Raw genomic sequence first — 17261 nt, 5'->3', positions numbered from 1 at the left:
CTCCTTCCTTTCTTAATCCCTTTCTTATTAATCCATCCATGCCTACTACTCCTTCATACTGCAATTTCCTTCTTGCTTCCTGCCAGGGGCTGTGTTAGGAGGGGGCCTGAACTCAAGGAGTTGTATTCTACTAAGTTCCACTCAGAGCAGATCCACTCAAATTAATAGACCTTAGTTAGCCATCTGCTCCGTGTAGGACTAGCACTGGATACAACCCCAGGGTCTTTTACACCAGTCCCAAGAACCGCTTGCCTTTCTTCTTATTATTATTTTTTTAACTTTTTAAAAAACAAAAACTATGTTGCTTACAGGGCAGCTTCCCCTCTGAAAGTCTGCCTAATTTTGCATCCACATATATGTATGTATGCAAAATTGCATCATAGGCATGTTCCCTGAGTCCTTTAAGGGCCAGTAGGGTCTCCTGCTTTTAGCCATCTTGATGCATGGCTAGCTTCTATTATTCTGTTACAACTTCTTGCTCCAAGTATTTGCTAATGCACTAGATTTGTGATTTAGGAACACCTGCCTTATTCTGAAACAGAGCCTTGATCTATCTAGCTTACTACAGCTTACACCAGTCTTTCTCAACCTTGGGTCCCCAGATGATGTTGGACTACAATGCCCACCATCCCTAGCTAGCCAGACCAGTGGTCAGGGATGATGGGAGTTATAGCTCAATATTGGAGATCCAAGTCTCAGAAGAGCTAATCTACTCTGACGTAGAGGCTCTCCAGGGTTTCAGGCAGAAAGTCTCTTCCAGCCCTATTTGAGATGTCACTGGAAATTGAACCAGGGGCCTTCTGCATACAAAGCATGTGCTCTGCCATTGAACTATGGCCCCTTCAAGAAATAAAAAACAGGTCTCATTTTCATGTATTGGAACTAATGTACTTTTCCTGCAGATTTCACCTCCAACTCCCCCCCCCCCACGAACAACAGTAAATGTTTATTTTACTAGAGATAATCATAAGCTACAGCAACTGTCATAGACTCCTCTCCCATCAATCTTGATTGATTAGGTATGGCTCTTTATATGAAGGGGAAAAAACACTTTGTAAGAAAATGTGTAGTGGTGCAATACGTGAATGGAAGTTAAAAATGAAATGTGAATATGGCTGAAGATCAGTATTATTCTGTAATAGGGAAAAGAAGATTAGAAGAATCTCTAGCACCAGATATATACCCACACACTGAGCTTTTTGTAAGGAGATTAATCACACCCTAAATAAAAAATAGTAAAAATCACCATCATCATCATCTTAAACTAGTAAAAGTCTCATACAGCAAAAGAAGGTTGGCTTGGTAGAATGTTAAAGCATTAAAGAGCCACAAGTGGGAAGACAGGTACACAATGGCTCTGCATAGTATTCTGCAGCTATGAAGCCCAAGGGATAAAAGTGGCAGTCTGGCTTCCTCTGAAGACTGCAATTGGAATAAATTATGCAAACATGATGTGAATGGGTGTAATCTGTTCTTAAGCACTTCAGGAGAGCCTTGCTGGATCAGACCAAAGGTCCATCTAGTCCACCATGCTGCTCTCACAATAGCCAACCACATGCCAAGTCTGCAAGCAGGACCTGAGTGCAAGAGCACTCTCCCCACTTGCGATTCCAAGTACGGTAACTGGTATTCAGATGCATAATGTCTCTGGTCCTGGAGGCAATATATGGTCATCCTCCATTAATTCATCCTCCATGAATAATCCCCTTTTAAAGCCATCCATGCTGGTGGCCATCACTACCTCTTACTACATATACTTTATTATGCCAGGGGCCAGAAAGGAGGCTGGGGGAAAGTCAGCAATCATGAGAGCCAGTTGTACAGTGGTAAGTGTTGAGCTAGGACAAGCCACTCAAAATGTTGCTAGACTAAACTCACATCATCCCTCAACACACTGACTGGGGCTAATGGATTGTTACAGATTCCCCATTTCTGGACTTGGGAGAGCTTGATTCAGAGCTTGATTCATTTTTATTGCCTGTGGCCTGGCCCTGCTCAACTAAGCTAGCCTCAGAGCATTTTTGTGAGAGTAAAATGGCATGGGGAGATTGGAGAGAAGAGACAGAATTAAGTCTTGATCTCCTTCAAAAGAGGGCAGGATAAAAATGTGGTAATAATGCACCATGGGTAGCAGGAATAAAAGAGGGAGGGGAGAGAGTGAGGGAGGCAGGTAGGTAGATGGATGTGAAGGATTTAAATAAGTCTTTGCCAGTTTTGGTTTTGAATATAACTTGCATCAGTCCCAGCCAGCGTGATCCTAGGAACCATGCCAAATGAAGATGGCCCGTATCTCTGGAGGCCACATTTTCAATCAGCCACACAGTAACATCTACATTAGAGGTAACCAGGGACTAAGATACTGCAGTGACAAGTCCCATGCACTTACCTGTCTAAATATGGAACATTCTTAAAGTTCTTGTGTTTACTTTAGAATCAACTGAAGGAGAGGTCAAAGGACAAAATTTAACAGGAGCAGCATTAAGGAATAACATTACTACTGCAATGAAAAGCACCAAGTGGCACCCACAGGGAAGTGGCATGGCTGCCTTGTAGAATGGACATATTTTTGACCATGTATATTCTGTGTTATACTTCATTCTCACCTAACAGCTTTAACTCTCCTATAATAATAATAATAATAATAATAATAATAATAATAATAAATTTTATTTATATCCCACCCTCCCCAGCCGAAGCCGGGCTCAGGGCGGCTAACAACACTAAAACAGTACAGCATTATAAAACATTATAAAAATGAATTAAAATCAAAATTGATGGCAACCATAAACTAAAGTTTTGTAAAGATTGCCAAAGGAGGGAGTCAGGCTGTGCCCTGACCAAAGGCCAGGTGGAACAGCTCTGTCTTGCAGGCCCTGCGGAAAGATGTCAAGTCCTGCAGGGCCCTTGTCTCTTGTGACAGAGCATTCCACCAGGTTGGAGCCGCAGCCGAAAAAGCCCTGGCTCTAGTTGAGGCCAGCCTAACCTCTCTGTGGCCTGGGACCTTCAAGGTGTTTTTATTTGAAGACCGTAAGTTCCTCTGTGGGGGATACCAGGAGAGGCGGTCCCGTAGGTACGAGGGCCCTAGGCCGTATAGGGCTTTGAAGGTTAAAACCAGCACCTTAAACCTGATCCTGTACTCCACCGGGAGCCAGTGCAGCTGGTACAGCACCGGATGAATGTGATCTCTAAGCGAAGACCCCGTAAGGAGTCTCGCTGCGGCATTCTGCACCCGCTGGAGTTTCTGGGTCAGTCTCAAGGGCAGCCCCACGTAGAGCGAGTTACAATAATCCAGTCTGGAGGTGACCGTCGCGTGGATCACAGTGGCTAGGTCAGGGCGAGAGAGGTAAGGAGCCAACTGCTTAGCTTGGCGGAGATGAAAAAATGCCGCCTTTGTTATAGCTGCAATCTGCGCCTCCAAACTCTTAACGGACGGTGCTGGCACTAATTGCACCCCCGCAAGAGATGGGAGTTGCCCCCTCAGTCCCATGTCGTCCCGTCCCAGCCAGAGGACCTCTGTCTTCGAAGGATTTAACTTCAACCGGCTCCCACGTAACCATCCAGCCACAGCCTCCAAGCATCTGATCAGTGTGTCTGGGGTCTGGGGCCGAGTCCGGGTGGCCGTCCATCAACAGATAGAGTTGGGTGTCATCAGCATACTGATGGCAGCCCAGCCCAAAACTCCGGACAAGCTGGGCGAGGGGGCGCATAAAGATGTTAAAAAGCATTGGGGAGAGTATTGCACCCTGGGGCACACCACACAGCAAGGAGTGGTGGGATGACAATTCCTCCCCAAGCGTCACCCTCTGTCCCCGACCAGAGAGAAACGAGCGCAGCCATTGAAGGACTGTGCCCTGGATCCCCACGTCGGCAAGGCGGTGGTCCAGGAGTTCGTGATCGACCATGTCAAAGGCTGCTGACAGGTCTTGAAGAATCAGCAGCCCCGACCCGCCTCGATCCAGATGCCTGCGGAGATCATCTGTTAGGGCGACCAGAGCCGTCTCGGTCCCATGACCAGCGCAGAAGCCGGACTGGAATGGATCCAGAGCTGATGTCCTAATAGTTTTAAGCCAGTGGTTCCCAATTAGATAAGTACTGTGAACCCCGTTTTTCAAAAGCTAAGTCATTGAATTCCTACTTTTGAAAATGTTGATATCTCTGTAGTAGTTTTTGTTATGTGAATAGTGCCACCATACTCTCCAACATGTCCCAGTGCAAAACTGAGGTGCACATCTTCCAGGCCATGCTCCCATATGAGTCACATGACCCATGTGAGAGCACAACCCTCAAAAACATAATGTCCTGGACAGTTGGTGTGTATATACCATTTGTGACCACTGTTTTAAACTATAAATTTATTTGCAATATTTTATACTGCGCTGTGTGGACTGCTTGTTTTATGCTGTACAGTGGAACCTCAGGTAGCGAACGTGATCCATGTGGGAGGCACGTTCGTAACCCATAGTGTTTGCAACGCACAGTGCCACGTCTGTGTACGCGCGGGTCGCAATTTGGCGTTTCTGTGCATGCGCAAAGCATGAGTTAGTGTTTCTGCACATGCGCGAGTGCCGAAACCCAGAAGTAATCCATTTCGATACTTCTGGGTTTGGCGCGGTGTGCAACTCGAAAACGCGTAACCTGAAGCATCTGTAACCCGAGGTACCACTGTATTTATTTCTTTACATTTAAGATGATTTGCCATTTTCGTCTCCTTTTTAAGTGATATGTTGTAAATTGCTCTGGGGTCCAGCCTTTTGATAAAGTGTCATGCAAACAGATGGTAATGCTCTACTATCAACTACACTATGGGAAGGAATCCATGAGATGCTGGCAAGCAGTGAACACATCAGGCACCTCATCCTGTTCCGCAAAACTGTCCTCTCCTCTACAGGCTGGTATTTCATTTTAAGTGTCTTTTACTTTGTCCCTTGCCTGCTTGGATCTTGGGATCATCTTCAAAGACTCTTCCCCAGGGTCACCACCAAGTGAAGCGCAATGGATGAGTAACTGTTTATCAGCATCAGCCTCTTAAGACTATTCTGAAATAAATAGTAATTTATTTTAGTGGTGAGGGCTTATGGCTTTTCTTTAAAGTGTTGTTGTTTTTTTAGTGAATGCTATGGCTTTGCATTAATAAGTGATAATGAAAATCAATTGCTTGATGCTGAACACAACTCCTGAGAAATTCAGATTAAGCCAGGCTCTGCAAATTGTTTTTTCTCTCCTTTGTAATGAAATTACGCCACCTAGTAAGTAGCTGGTAACAAGAGAGGAGGACTATAAGACTTTTAAGAACAGAAACGGGACACCCACCCACTTCACTCACACACGAAAACAAAGATCACCACAGCCAATCACAAACAAACAATCACATCCTAGGCCAACCCCAACCTCTCTCACCACCAAAGGAACACAAGTGAACAACACAAGCACGCTGACACCAAACTACATACATTAAGCATAATAGAAACACCGCTACCCGACCCCACCCCCATCCATCTCCCCTCCCTCCACCTTCCTTTCTTTCTTTTTTCTTTTCTTTTTTCTTCTCCCCCTAATCCCTCAACAAATGAAATGGATTTGTAAAAATGTTACACGGGGGGAAAAAATACGAGGCATTACACTTACACTGTAAAACAAGAAAACCCTTAATAAAATATATTAAAAAAAGAAAAGAAAAAAGAAACGGGACTCAATAAATCCAAACTGCTGCTTAGAGTCACACAAGGGGCTCAGGTGAACCTAGCAGAATTTGCCATCTCAGTTTATTTTCAAATATCAGACGACACACCGGCCTCTCTTGATTTCAAATGCAGTTTGTCATATTCCATGGGGAGATGCCATTTGAGATCCAATGAGTACAATTTTGTTTGTTTGTTTGTTTGTTTGTATGTCACTCACATAACTTGTTTCATGGTTCTTTGGCATCTGGTGAAAAGGCTATTATTTGCATAGATGCTAACACAGTTCCACTATCTATTTATTCATTTAAAAGTAATTTTTGCCTAGAAGGGCATTTTCTGTCAGTGTCCACACACCCCAAATGTACAAGTTAAACCAGGCTGCCAACTTTTTTGGACCAGTGGGCACATTTCAAATTTTGATGAAGTGCTGGGGGTGCCATCATCAGATAGCTGCTATGGGGTGTGTGGGAGTATGACATAAAACAAATTGAGAGAGAAAGCCACTCCCAACAACTTTATGCTTACCATGGCAAGTCAGCTATGCCCTCATGGTCATAGAGACCACACATGTACATACACACTGACGGTGTTGCTGTCTAGTAACAACAGGAAGCATTCATAAACTCATAGAGGTGGAATGGACCTCAAGGGTCATCAAGTTCAACCCTCTGCAATGCAGGAATCTCAACTAGAGCATCCAAGACAGATGACCATTCACCTCTGCTTAAAAACCTCTAATGAAGGTACCATTTAAAAAACAGAAGGTACTCATACCAAACTCACTCTCATTTCACACAAATCACATAGAGGCCATCTGCAATGCAATGGTACTTTATTCGGCTATAAGCCCACAAGGTAACAAATCAATAAATAAAATAGCATTTTACATTCTAGAATATCAACTAAAATATTTCAGCGCATAATCTCCTTCACATTACTTACAATCTCTAGATGAAGCCATCTGCACATTTTGCCCCATAACTTTCTTTCTAGGAGGGCTAGAGACATTTTTTTAAATGAAAGCTCAGGGTGTGGGGCACCTGCTTAGGACTATTAGTGAAAACATTTACAGATGCTATGGTTCCTGTAGGTGCTGGGCTAGCAACCCCAAGTTAAACATTACACTGGGCCATCCCATTATGCCAGTTTCATCTTTAAGTAATGTGTTTCATTTTACCAATTATATGACTATGCAGAGAGTAAACACATTTTTTAAAAAGTAGGTAACAAGCCTGTGGCACAGGCAGCAGGACTTTGCTTTACTGTTAGTTCTAAGCAAGGAGGTCTCTAGCCCCAATTATAGCAGACTCAGGCTTTTGCTGCTGCCTATCTCTTCAGAGCTGTGATGTTGCCTGATCTCAACAGAATGAGTAGCTAGATCGCTCCAAGGAATGAACACACAATGTAGTTTGTCTTAGAGGAGCACTCCCAATTACTCTGGGTGTGGCTTGAAATGTGCTGACCAAAATTATGTAGAAGATTTCAGGGATGGGTGATTCCATATCAAGTGATCCATATTTTTTACCTCATGCCACCCAATTTTCTTAATATTTTGTACACTTGTTGAATGATCAAAACTAAGTTTATATCTAAAAAATTTTTTAATCTCACCCTGTTTTTGAGTTATGTGGGTTTGATTATTATTATTTTTTAATGACAATTTTGGCCTTGCCAAAAACTACACAAAAACCTTACAGTGGTTCTCAACCTGTAGGTCCTCAGATGTTGTTGGACTACAACTTCCATCATCCCTGAGCTCTGGCCTTGCTAGCTAGGGGTGATGGGACTTGTAGTTCAACAACATATGGGGACCCACATGTTGAGAAAGCTGCCTTAAAAGCTCAGTCAATAACTGAAATATTTCAAAACGAAAAATACCAATTTTCAGAACTTCAGAACTTCATGGGCTTTAATATGATATGTCACATGATGGGCTTACTTTAAATTTTAAATTTTAAAAAGTGATTAAAAATAATATGATTTAAAATTTCCTATTTTTATTATTATTTAATATTTCCAAGAGCCACCTGCAAAATTTCATCTTGGAATCTGAATGGGATCACATTAAAATGGGATGAGAAAAAAACACTTTTAGATATTGTCAGGGAACTGACATCGGAGCGAGAGGTGGAGGCAAGGCTCCCGAGCGATGCAGCAGGGGGGAAGGAATTCAGCGCAACACCAGTAGGGAAGGGAGGGAGATGGAGGATTCGGAGAGGGGTCTCCAAGACTCTTCGCCCGAGACTAGTGGAGAGAGCATGGGCACGCCTCTGCCCACTCCTTCCTTGCGCAGAAGAGTCCCGCGCAGGGAGAGTAGGTGGAGACTTGGCGTCAAACAGCTTCTAATCTGGAAGAGGTTCAAGAAACGCCCACTGACGGATTCTGCAAGCGACTGAACGGCCACGGAGTGAGGGCTGTCAGCCGAGGCATGGGTTAGCCAGGCAATCTAGCCGAAAGTAACGGCAACTTACGCACAAGTAACCCCTTATAACCATTACAGATATAAACTGAGTTTTTATCATTCAACTAACGTACAAAATATTAAGAAAATTAGATGACACAAGGTAAAAAATATGGATCACTCAATATGGAATGACCCAGATGCCCATTCCCTTCAGGGATTGCAAGTAGCAAACCCCTTAATTTCATGGAACAGTGGTGGTGTTACTGCTGATACAGTCTTCTTCCCCCACTCCCTTTTTTTTAAAAAAAGAAAACCTGAAAAGAAACAATCACTTGTGGTTGAAATCCACACTCAATACACCAGGCTCATCACTATCCCTCTCTCAAATTCTAGACAACTTCCTTCTTGATAGCTGCAGAAGAAAATACAGCCAAAAAAGCCACAATGTATTCTGAACCTTGCAGCTTGCTGGGCAAGGTTAAAGCAATCTACAAAAAAACTGCTGATTGGCAACTGAAGTGCATTTCACAATCTCTGCAGAACAAAACAAAACAACATTCCACACAAGGCCAGATGAACAGGAGTTAAGTGTAGATATTCATTTCTAGTAATACTAGAAGAAAAGGAATTAAGTTTGCTCTTTGTTGAGAACTAATTCTCATTGGGGGTCAAATTCTGAATAGGGAAAGGGCTGATATGAGTCAAAATACTGAAAGGTCTCTTTAAACTTTTCTTCCCCACTGTGAGAACATTAGCCAATCAGCTTTGATACTGATGTAATGCAAGAGTTCTCCGAGCTATTGCTTTACATCTATTTATACTCCTATTTGCAGGTTCTCTGACTTCAACGTAACAGAAACCAACTGAAAACTCAGACTGAGCCACTGCTCTTATTCCCCATAGGGAACACGAGGGAAGGTGAGAGTGTTACCAACAATTCACCTGCGTTACTGATGATGACAGGCGTATAAATGGGGGATTATATTCTCTCTCTCACTCTCTCTCTCTCACTCTCTCTCTCTCACTCTCTCTCTCTCACACACACACATATATATATATAAAATATGTGCATACTGTGGGAGGATAGATAAACAGAAGCATTGGAGAGCCAGACTTGGTCTCTAGGATACCAGTTGCCAATCCTGATTTTTACACCATTTATATAGTTCTCATTACTTTGGCTGCAGACACACCATACATTGAAAGTGCATGGCTTGGCGTATGGTGTGCATGCATCCTTTGTCATGACACTCTAAGTTAAAATAAGGGCCTGAAAAGGCAAATATCATACTGTTAAACCAGTATCAGTGCTAGGGAAGTGCACTCATTTCACGACTAATGGAAAACTGAATTGAGCAGGAATTATTTGATCAAATTTGCATCCATCCTGAAATGAATGTACAAAGGAACATTCCTATTACAGTGGTACCTCGGGTTACATACGCTTCAGGTTACAGACTCCGCTAACCCAGAAATAGTACCTCGGGTTAAGAACTTTGCTTCAGGATGAGAACAGAAATTGGGTGGCCGTGGCAGCAGCAGGAGGCCCCATTAGCTAAAGTGGTGCTTCAGGTTAAAAACAGTTTCAGGTTAAGAACGGACCTCCAGAACAAATTAAGTTATTAACCCGAGGTACCACTGTAGATATATTTGGAGGAGGATCAGAAGAGGGCAATCAAAATAACAGAGAGAAAGGTGCAACTCTCCCTCTGCATTTGGAGGCAGTTAATACTTCTGAACACTAGTTGCTGGAAACTGCAGGAGGGGACAGTGGTCTTGTACTCAGATCCTACTTAAAACAAAACAAATTCCTTCCAGTAGCACCTTAAAGACCAACTAAGTCAGTTCTTGGTATGAGCTTTCGTGTGCATGCACACTTCTTCAGATACACCTTCACCTTCTTCAGAAGTGTGCATGCACACGAAAGCTCATACCAAGAACTGACTTAGTTGGTCTTTAAGGTGCTACTGGAAGGAATTTGTTTTGTTTTGACTATGGCAGACCAACACGGCTACCTATCTGTAATCAGATCCTACTTGTGAGTGCACCACAGGCATCTGGTTGGCCACCGTGGGAAAAGAATGTGGGACTAGATGGGCCACTGGCCCAATCCAGCAGGGCTCTTCTGCTCTTTATTTATTGCTACTTCTGGCCACTATTATCCCCCAGAGAGTCCAAACACAGCGTTGCTGTGGGACACTTGGTGAGAAAGTGTCGGGGATTGCCTGAAACCAGTGATCAAACTGGAATATATCACTGAGATTATCTGCAGGAGTGTCTATAGTCATTCTCCAAGCTGGTGAGACACATTTGACAACAAGAAACGTAGCTTTAAGCTTCATATGCCCAGTCCTGTGGAACGCCCTACCAATGGAGATTCAGCAGGTGCCTTCTGTGCTAACTTTTTAAAACCTGCTGGGAAAAATTCTATTCTGCCAGGCCTATGCAGGCAATTAAGAGTCTCTCACCCATAATGGTTTATTGATGTTGTTTTAAATTCTTTTTGCTTTTAACTTGTTTTTAACTTTTAATGATTTATTGTATAATTTTATGTTTTTATGTTGTAAACCACTTTGAAATATTTTTATGATACAACAGTATATAAATATTTTTATAAATAAGCAAATAAATAAGAATAGGAGCTCTCACATTTTTTAATGGCAGCTGCCTCCTCCCTTCTCCCCAACCTCAGAATGGTAACTGTTGAGTTCTGCTCCTCTGCTGATATAGGTAGTTGCAACAAAACACTTTTTAAAAGAAAAAGAGGCAAAAACTTGAATAATGAGTCTTGGATGAAGGTGCATGAGGCCACCACTTTGCTGAAGCTATGCAGGTCAGAGTGTTGTCAGTGCCAGAATGGGTGACCGCTTGGGAACCATGTGTATGCTACCTTGGGCTCTATGATTGAAGAAAGGTGGACTATAAATGTAAGAAGATAAAATAATATTGAAACAAGCCAAAAAAAAAAATGATAAGCAATGAAGGCAACACAAAATGAATGAGATTTCAACAAAGGAAATCTGAGATGAGCAAAATGCAATCTGGGAAGAAAAAGATGTATTGCACATTCCTAACAACGACATCACAAGACTGAATGCAGAAAAAGACACACATCTAGCTTGTATTTCTTTTTTGGAGCAGAGCCAGTTGCTAATTCATTACCTTGAAAAAGTAATACTAAAGGAGTCGTGTGATAAACTAGCAAGAGTGAGGATATTGGGGATGTCTCTTGTATTGAAAGTTATTGGAAAATGATCTCTTCCTTATTAATGCAATTCCCATCATGTACAAAAAGGTATCTCTATGTTTGAGAATGCACACAGTATTTTAATCTTTAATTATATTAACTCTTCTAGGGAGAAGCACAAACCCAGGTCTCTGGATTATTTCTTTATTGCATATCATCTCTATGGTATTTAATGAATATTGTTACTTAATGCAGCATTTGCCAGTAAGGGAGAAAGAGCAAAATTTGCGTAATACTAAGGAAATTTGAAGCAGCTGAAATTATTGCTACGTACATTTCACCTCACTCACTCTCTTGAAAAGTTTTAATAGCAACCTTTGATTTGCTTGGTATTAATTGACCACCTTCTTGCTGCACAGCAAATCTTACTGCACTGTCCACTTCTATACATAAGACTACAAAGATTCTCCACTGCACTTTAAGACAGAGGTTTTCAATCTTTCTGAGTCCACAGCTGCCTTGACCAACTACATTCTTTCTGTAGTTCCCCCTCGGCCTGTCTGAAAGCAGTGTAGCCCCCTCCAAACCAAGGGCAAGGAACTAGAGTTCCCGTCCGGCACATTGGTTAGCAATGTCACCCCCCCCCCCAGCTCCCCTCCTCCAGCTTGCGTGAGCTGGAGATGGGCGGGGGCTCCTTTAAACCTCTCCATTCAGGGGCACACAGCTGCTTGCTCCTGTGTGCATTGGGAGAGAGACATTGGGGCTCATTCAGCTGGGGGGCGGGAGCCGTCCTGCCCCCCAGTTGAGCAGCACAAACAAGCTGTGTTTGTCCCTGCCTGCGAAGCATTGCAGTGAAAGTGCCTTAGCTCCTGTGGTTAGAGCTGTGGCAGTTTCACCCTGCGCCTCATGGGCTGGGGCCAATGCAGTTTGTTTCAACATTGTGTTGTACTGTCAGATCGCAATGTTTGTCTGGTGATATATTGTGATGTTGAAATCCTAACATCGTCCAGCCCTACTCCCCACCCAAGCCCCTTATTGGAGCCGTGTGCTCCTCCCCATTAGCCTGTTTTAGTTTTTGCTGCCATGCTTCGTCTTAAGCCAGCTAACTTGCGCAACAGCCAAATGGTGGATATGTCAGTCACCAAACCTGGTGACAAGACATGGCTGCTTGGTTGCAAGTGGACTATGGCCAGTCGCAAAACACGGCGGGCGAATGGGGAATGCAGAACAATGGATGTACCTTGTAATACTAACAGGAACTAAGGGCAATGTCAAAATTTAAGCAGCATGGGGGAAAGCCACACGATAAAAAGTTTCCGTCCTCCCTCCTTTCCCCAAAATGTGTTTAGGCCCCTGCAGTAAATCAAGCTGTCAACCAGAGAACCCTGAGCATCTGTTTTCTCAAAGAAGGTCCAAAGGGATAAAAAGTGCTCCCCCATTTTTAAGCAATTATTTAATTTTAGTGGTTCTTCTATTTTTCTTGACAGTCTAATAAAGAATAATGATCCAACTGGAGAGAAAGAAAAACCACTAACAAAATTATGTGACCCGCTGAGCCTACTCTGCAGCCAGGAAAAGTCCCACTAATGGCAATCTCTCAGCAACCAAGTGTTTGAAGCTAAAGGGAAGCCAGACAACAATAAAAAGTTGCTTCCGGAACTCTCTCCCATCACATTCACTTTTAACCTATCCTGGCATTTCTACTGGTTCCCCTACCTATACCTGGTAGCAAACTGGAGCTTTTGAAACATCTCAGAAGGTCAAAACAATGGAACAAAGTCTCCACTCAAGGTTAACAGCTTCAAAGTGGCTTTGAAGTATGCACAACACAATGCTAGGCAGGACTCATAAAGCCAATTTCACAAGGGGGGGTTAACTTTCTGGCACATCATGTTGCCTTAATCAATAATGCTGGGTGAAGTGTCATTTTTAACACCTACAATTCTCAAAGCAAGACTAATGTAGGTTGTGTAAAAGAGGTTTCCTAAGGCCCATATGGTTCATTAAAAAAATGGTGGAGGGTAAGCCTTTTGCAATGGCTAGCAGTCATAATGACTATGTTACCTCCAATATGAGAAATGATATGCCACTGAATACTAGTGGCTGGGAAGCAGGAGAGGACTATTGCACTTGTGACCTGCTTGTAGACTTCCCAGATGCATTTAGCTGGTCACTACGAGAACAGGATGTTGGACAAGAAGGGTCTTTGGCCTGATCCAACAGGGCACTGAAGGTTAACTCTCCTATGGAAATCTACTGCTCCCATTTTACAAAAAGAAAAATAACTCTTTATCATGCATAATATATTTACCACATGACTATTATCCAGTACTTTAACCTATATTAAGAATGGTATAGCTATATAATGCATTATTGTTACTATGCATACCTATCCAGTCAATACTACCCTCCATATCATGTGAAATCATCAACCCTTGCATATAAGGGCCTCTGTCCCAAGTATCACATCCATAACTTGAGGATGCACCACAATCTCACCTTTTCCAAGCCTCTGGCTGATAAGTTAATTGCCCTCGTATCCACGCCCATAGCATAACTGATCTTCCTGGCAGCTGGTATTTTTTATTTCTCCTTCCCCTTTGCATATGCCAATTCAGTTTTAGTCTGGAGTTATGGTGCAATGGTCTTCACACAAACTCTCTATATGGTATTTCCATGTATTTCCTTTAATACTTTAATACTTAAAAAGATAGTGGACTATACTACTGTCTAGAAAACCAGCCTTTAACAGACTTGGAACTAGGCAGTTTTGCCAAGGATGATTTGGCATGAAATGTGATGGGAATCTTGGATTCTTCTTTCAGATCAAGAGATCAGAACCACCCACTCAAGTAAAAGAGTAAACAGCTGCCAGAAAAGCCATATACAAATGGTTTTCCCACATAATTTTGTTCTTGGGCTGCAGAAAAATCCCTTTGACCTGAACTATACGAACAGATATGATATCATGCCAAGTGCCATTTCTAAATCATTTTTCCTTTAGAACAAATTTAAATAGATTAAGACACTGTAAATGAATCATAGAATTGCAGCACTGGAAGAGACCCTGAGCGTCATCTAATTCAACCTGTTTGTGTAGTATCATATAATCATAGAACTAAAGAGTTGGAAGGGACTCCAAGGCTCATCTAGTCCCCTGCAATGCAGGACTAACTAAAGATTCCATAACAGATGACAGTTCAACCTCTGCTTAAAAACCTCCAAGGATGTAGAGTCCACAATCCCCTGAAGTAGTTCTTTCCACTGTTGAAAAGCGCTTACTGACAAAAAGTTCTTCCTGGTGTTTAGTTGGAATCCCCTTTCTTGTAACTTGAAGCTATTGGTTTGGGTCCTAACCACTGGAGCAGGAGAAAACAAGCTTGCTCCATCTTCCGTGGGACAGTCCTTTAAATATTTGAAGATGGCTTTCATATCTCCTCTCAGTCTTCAATTCTACAGGTAAACATACACAATCCATCAACAGAAATCGCCCCACGGTGGCGCGGCAGCAGCAGGAGGAACCATTAGCTAAAGTGGTGCTTCAGGTTAAGAACAGTTTCAGGTTAAGAACGGACCTCCAGAACGAATTAAGTACGTTACCAGAGGTACCACTTTAACTCAATAGCACAAACTTTCCTTACATTAGATGAGGCTTCATTGCTTCACTGATTATAAGAAATCTGCTTAACACTCCTAAATACAACAAGGGCTAGGATTTCAAGTGTGCATTTGGCCCTTTTCTCAATCTCTGCAAGAATTTATCTAGCTCACTAAGTTCAGCTATATAGATATTGTACAATGGTAAGATATCCAAATATCCATATGCAATTGCTTTCTGTTGCAACAGAGATGGTAGTAGGAGGCAATACTTTCTTTTTCTTTCTATTAGTCTTTGTGCTAAGGACTTAGTTCTTCCTTTGGGTCTCCTGTGTCACATAACTATGTAGACTGGTGGCAAAGAGGATGCTGATTATCTCAAAACTAGACACTCAGCAGCACGGGTTTCATACCTGAATGAAAAAGCGTGCTTCTGAGAGAAGGGGGCTCAGAGCACCACACTAACGTCTTATGCATCATTTCTTATTGTGATAATTCCTCTATATATGTCACTAAATATTTTAAGAATTTGATTAATTTATAAGCTTTGTTGCATGGCGGTGGGGGTTTTTGTGCTTGGCATCAGAACCAGACTACGCAAATTGCTGATTGCTAAAGTCTTTATAGTTACTGAACTTAACTGCATGTAGCCTGCAAAAAGTGTCTGCATTCTAATATAAAATAAACATACAATAAACAAGCGCCCTGTATAAAGGTTATTTTTTAAAAAACACAACCGTTTAGATTTACAGAACCATACATTCAACTTCAGGTCTCTTGTTTCTTATCAGCAAGTGAAAAAAGAGGTTTGCCCATCCTATTTGTTTCATTGTGGATCCCCCCACCAAAAGTAAAGCCAAAGGCTGTGATTCAATTAACTATTTAGACAGATCCAAGCCATGCTCCTTCCTCACTCAATGCCTCAAGCATTAGATCAAGGTTGCTTTCAAGATCTCCAGAGCAGAACTGGAGGGAATACAGGCTCTTTGCCACAATCACATGAACAGCTTCCATCTCCCTCTGACCCAAAGCATCCTCAAAAACTTAAAAGCAGAAGTTGTCCCGTTCCTCATCTCGAGAACTTTTACCACCAAAGACTGGACTGGAACTACCAAGTCCCGGGAACCTCACCAGAAAAGCAATGCTCTGTATATATTTCCTTTTCAGAGAGTACCCAGAGGACATCTGATCAGCAAAAATCCAGTGTGACTTAAGGCTAGTATGCCTGAAGGTCTACCATCTTTGTCTTCTCTTGCCCCAAGTTGAGTTTTAGGTTGGGGTGGGGGGTGGGGCTTGGGTAGAAAGGAGGGTTTTCCTCAACCTTTCAGGGAAAATGCTGGATGATCCTAAACACATTCCAATGTTTTTGAAAGCTCCCTAAAAAATTATTTAAAAGATTGCCAAGGTGCCTGGGTGTTTTCAGAAATTCATTTTTTCTTTGCAGGTTTTAGGGACAAAAATGGTGAATTACAGAACAGCAGCAGGTAGACACATATTGAACTTAAGTAAGTAAACTTGGCAGAACAGCTTTTACACTCCACCCTCCTCTCTCATTCTTTTAAAAATGTATTTAAATAGAATGTTATTGTACTGCAATCTCTCTCTCTCTCTCTCTCTCTCTCTCTCTGCATGTGTGTGTGTTTGTTTGTTTGTTTGTGTGTGTGTGTGTGTGTGTGTATTCTCTTTCTCTCTTCTTCCCCCCCCCCCCCACACACTACACCTTTAGTACTTACTGAGGTGGAAGCACTAGGGTGGTAGGCTGGGCTTTCGGTCTCCGCTTGGCAGACACCCCCATTTGGTTGGCTGACCGTTTCAAAGACTGCTGATTCAGAAGACCAGACGCCAGCCCTGCATGGTACTGCAACTAGAAAAGAGGGAGAGAGGATATGGAATCAGTTAATAACACTTTTCTTTGAAACATTTCACAAGTTTGGACTTTACATGCTACACATACATGATTGAGCTCAGAACCAAAACGTTTCCTTCAACAAAAGCACAGCTTGGGGCCTTTTAAGTTCTTCCTTTATAAAGCACAGTGGCAGTGGTGGGGTGGGGGGTATGATGATCATTTACTGCATAGCATTTTATGATATTTTGGCAAACACTCCTACACTTGTCTAGAGGTTACAGCACTTTCACAAGTGTGAACATGCCTGGGATATCAGCTGTCAGCTTAGGAGATGGCAATGAAATATTTCACAAGTATCTATCCAAATGCTCTTCATGCTTTTCACAGAGAGAGTCATCAAAAGACAGTTCAGGATTCTTACATTGTAAAAGTCAATTCTCCTTTTATTCTTAGACAATGTACCCACAGCTGGCATTGACAAGACACAGGGGATCTCTATAGCTGAAAAGAACCTCGGTGCTAGAAAGCAAAAATTATATTGGC

General features: G+C 42.4%; 1 protein-coding gene across 3 annotated transcripts in view; it reads right to left on the bottom strand.

Moving 5' to 3' along the window:
- The window catches only part of MED27 (mediator complex subunit 27), a 165398-nt gene that overhangs the window by 84376 nt on the left and 63761 nt on the right, over window positions 1–17261 (bottom strand). For all 3 annotated transcript variants that reach the window (XM_081847187.1, XM_081847188.1, XM_081847189.1), the window contains exon 3: window positions 16603–16733. In XM_081847187.1, the coding sequence (XP_081703313.1) occupies window positions 16603–16733 (131 nt within the window). The remainder of the gene's footprint in view (window positions 1–16602; window positions 16734–17261) is intronic.

Source organism: Podarcis erhardii (assembly GCF_964252035.2).
Source record: "Podarcis erhardii genome assembly, chromosome: Z".
Classification (NCBI taxonomy): Eukaryota; Metazoa; Chordata; class Lepidosauria; order Squamata; family Lacertidae; genus Podarcis; species Podarcis erhardii.
The sequence above is the reverse complement of the archived record's forward strand: the minus strand, read 5'-3'. Positions and strand labels throughout refer to the sequence as shown.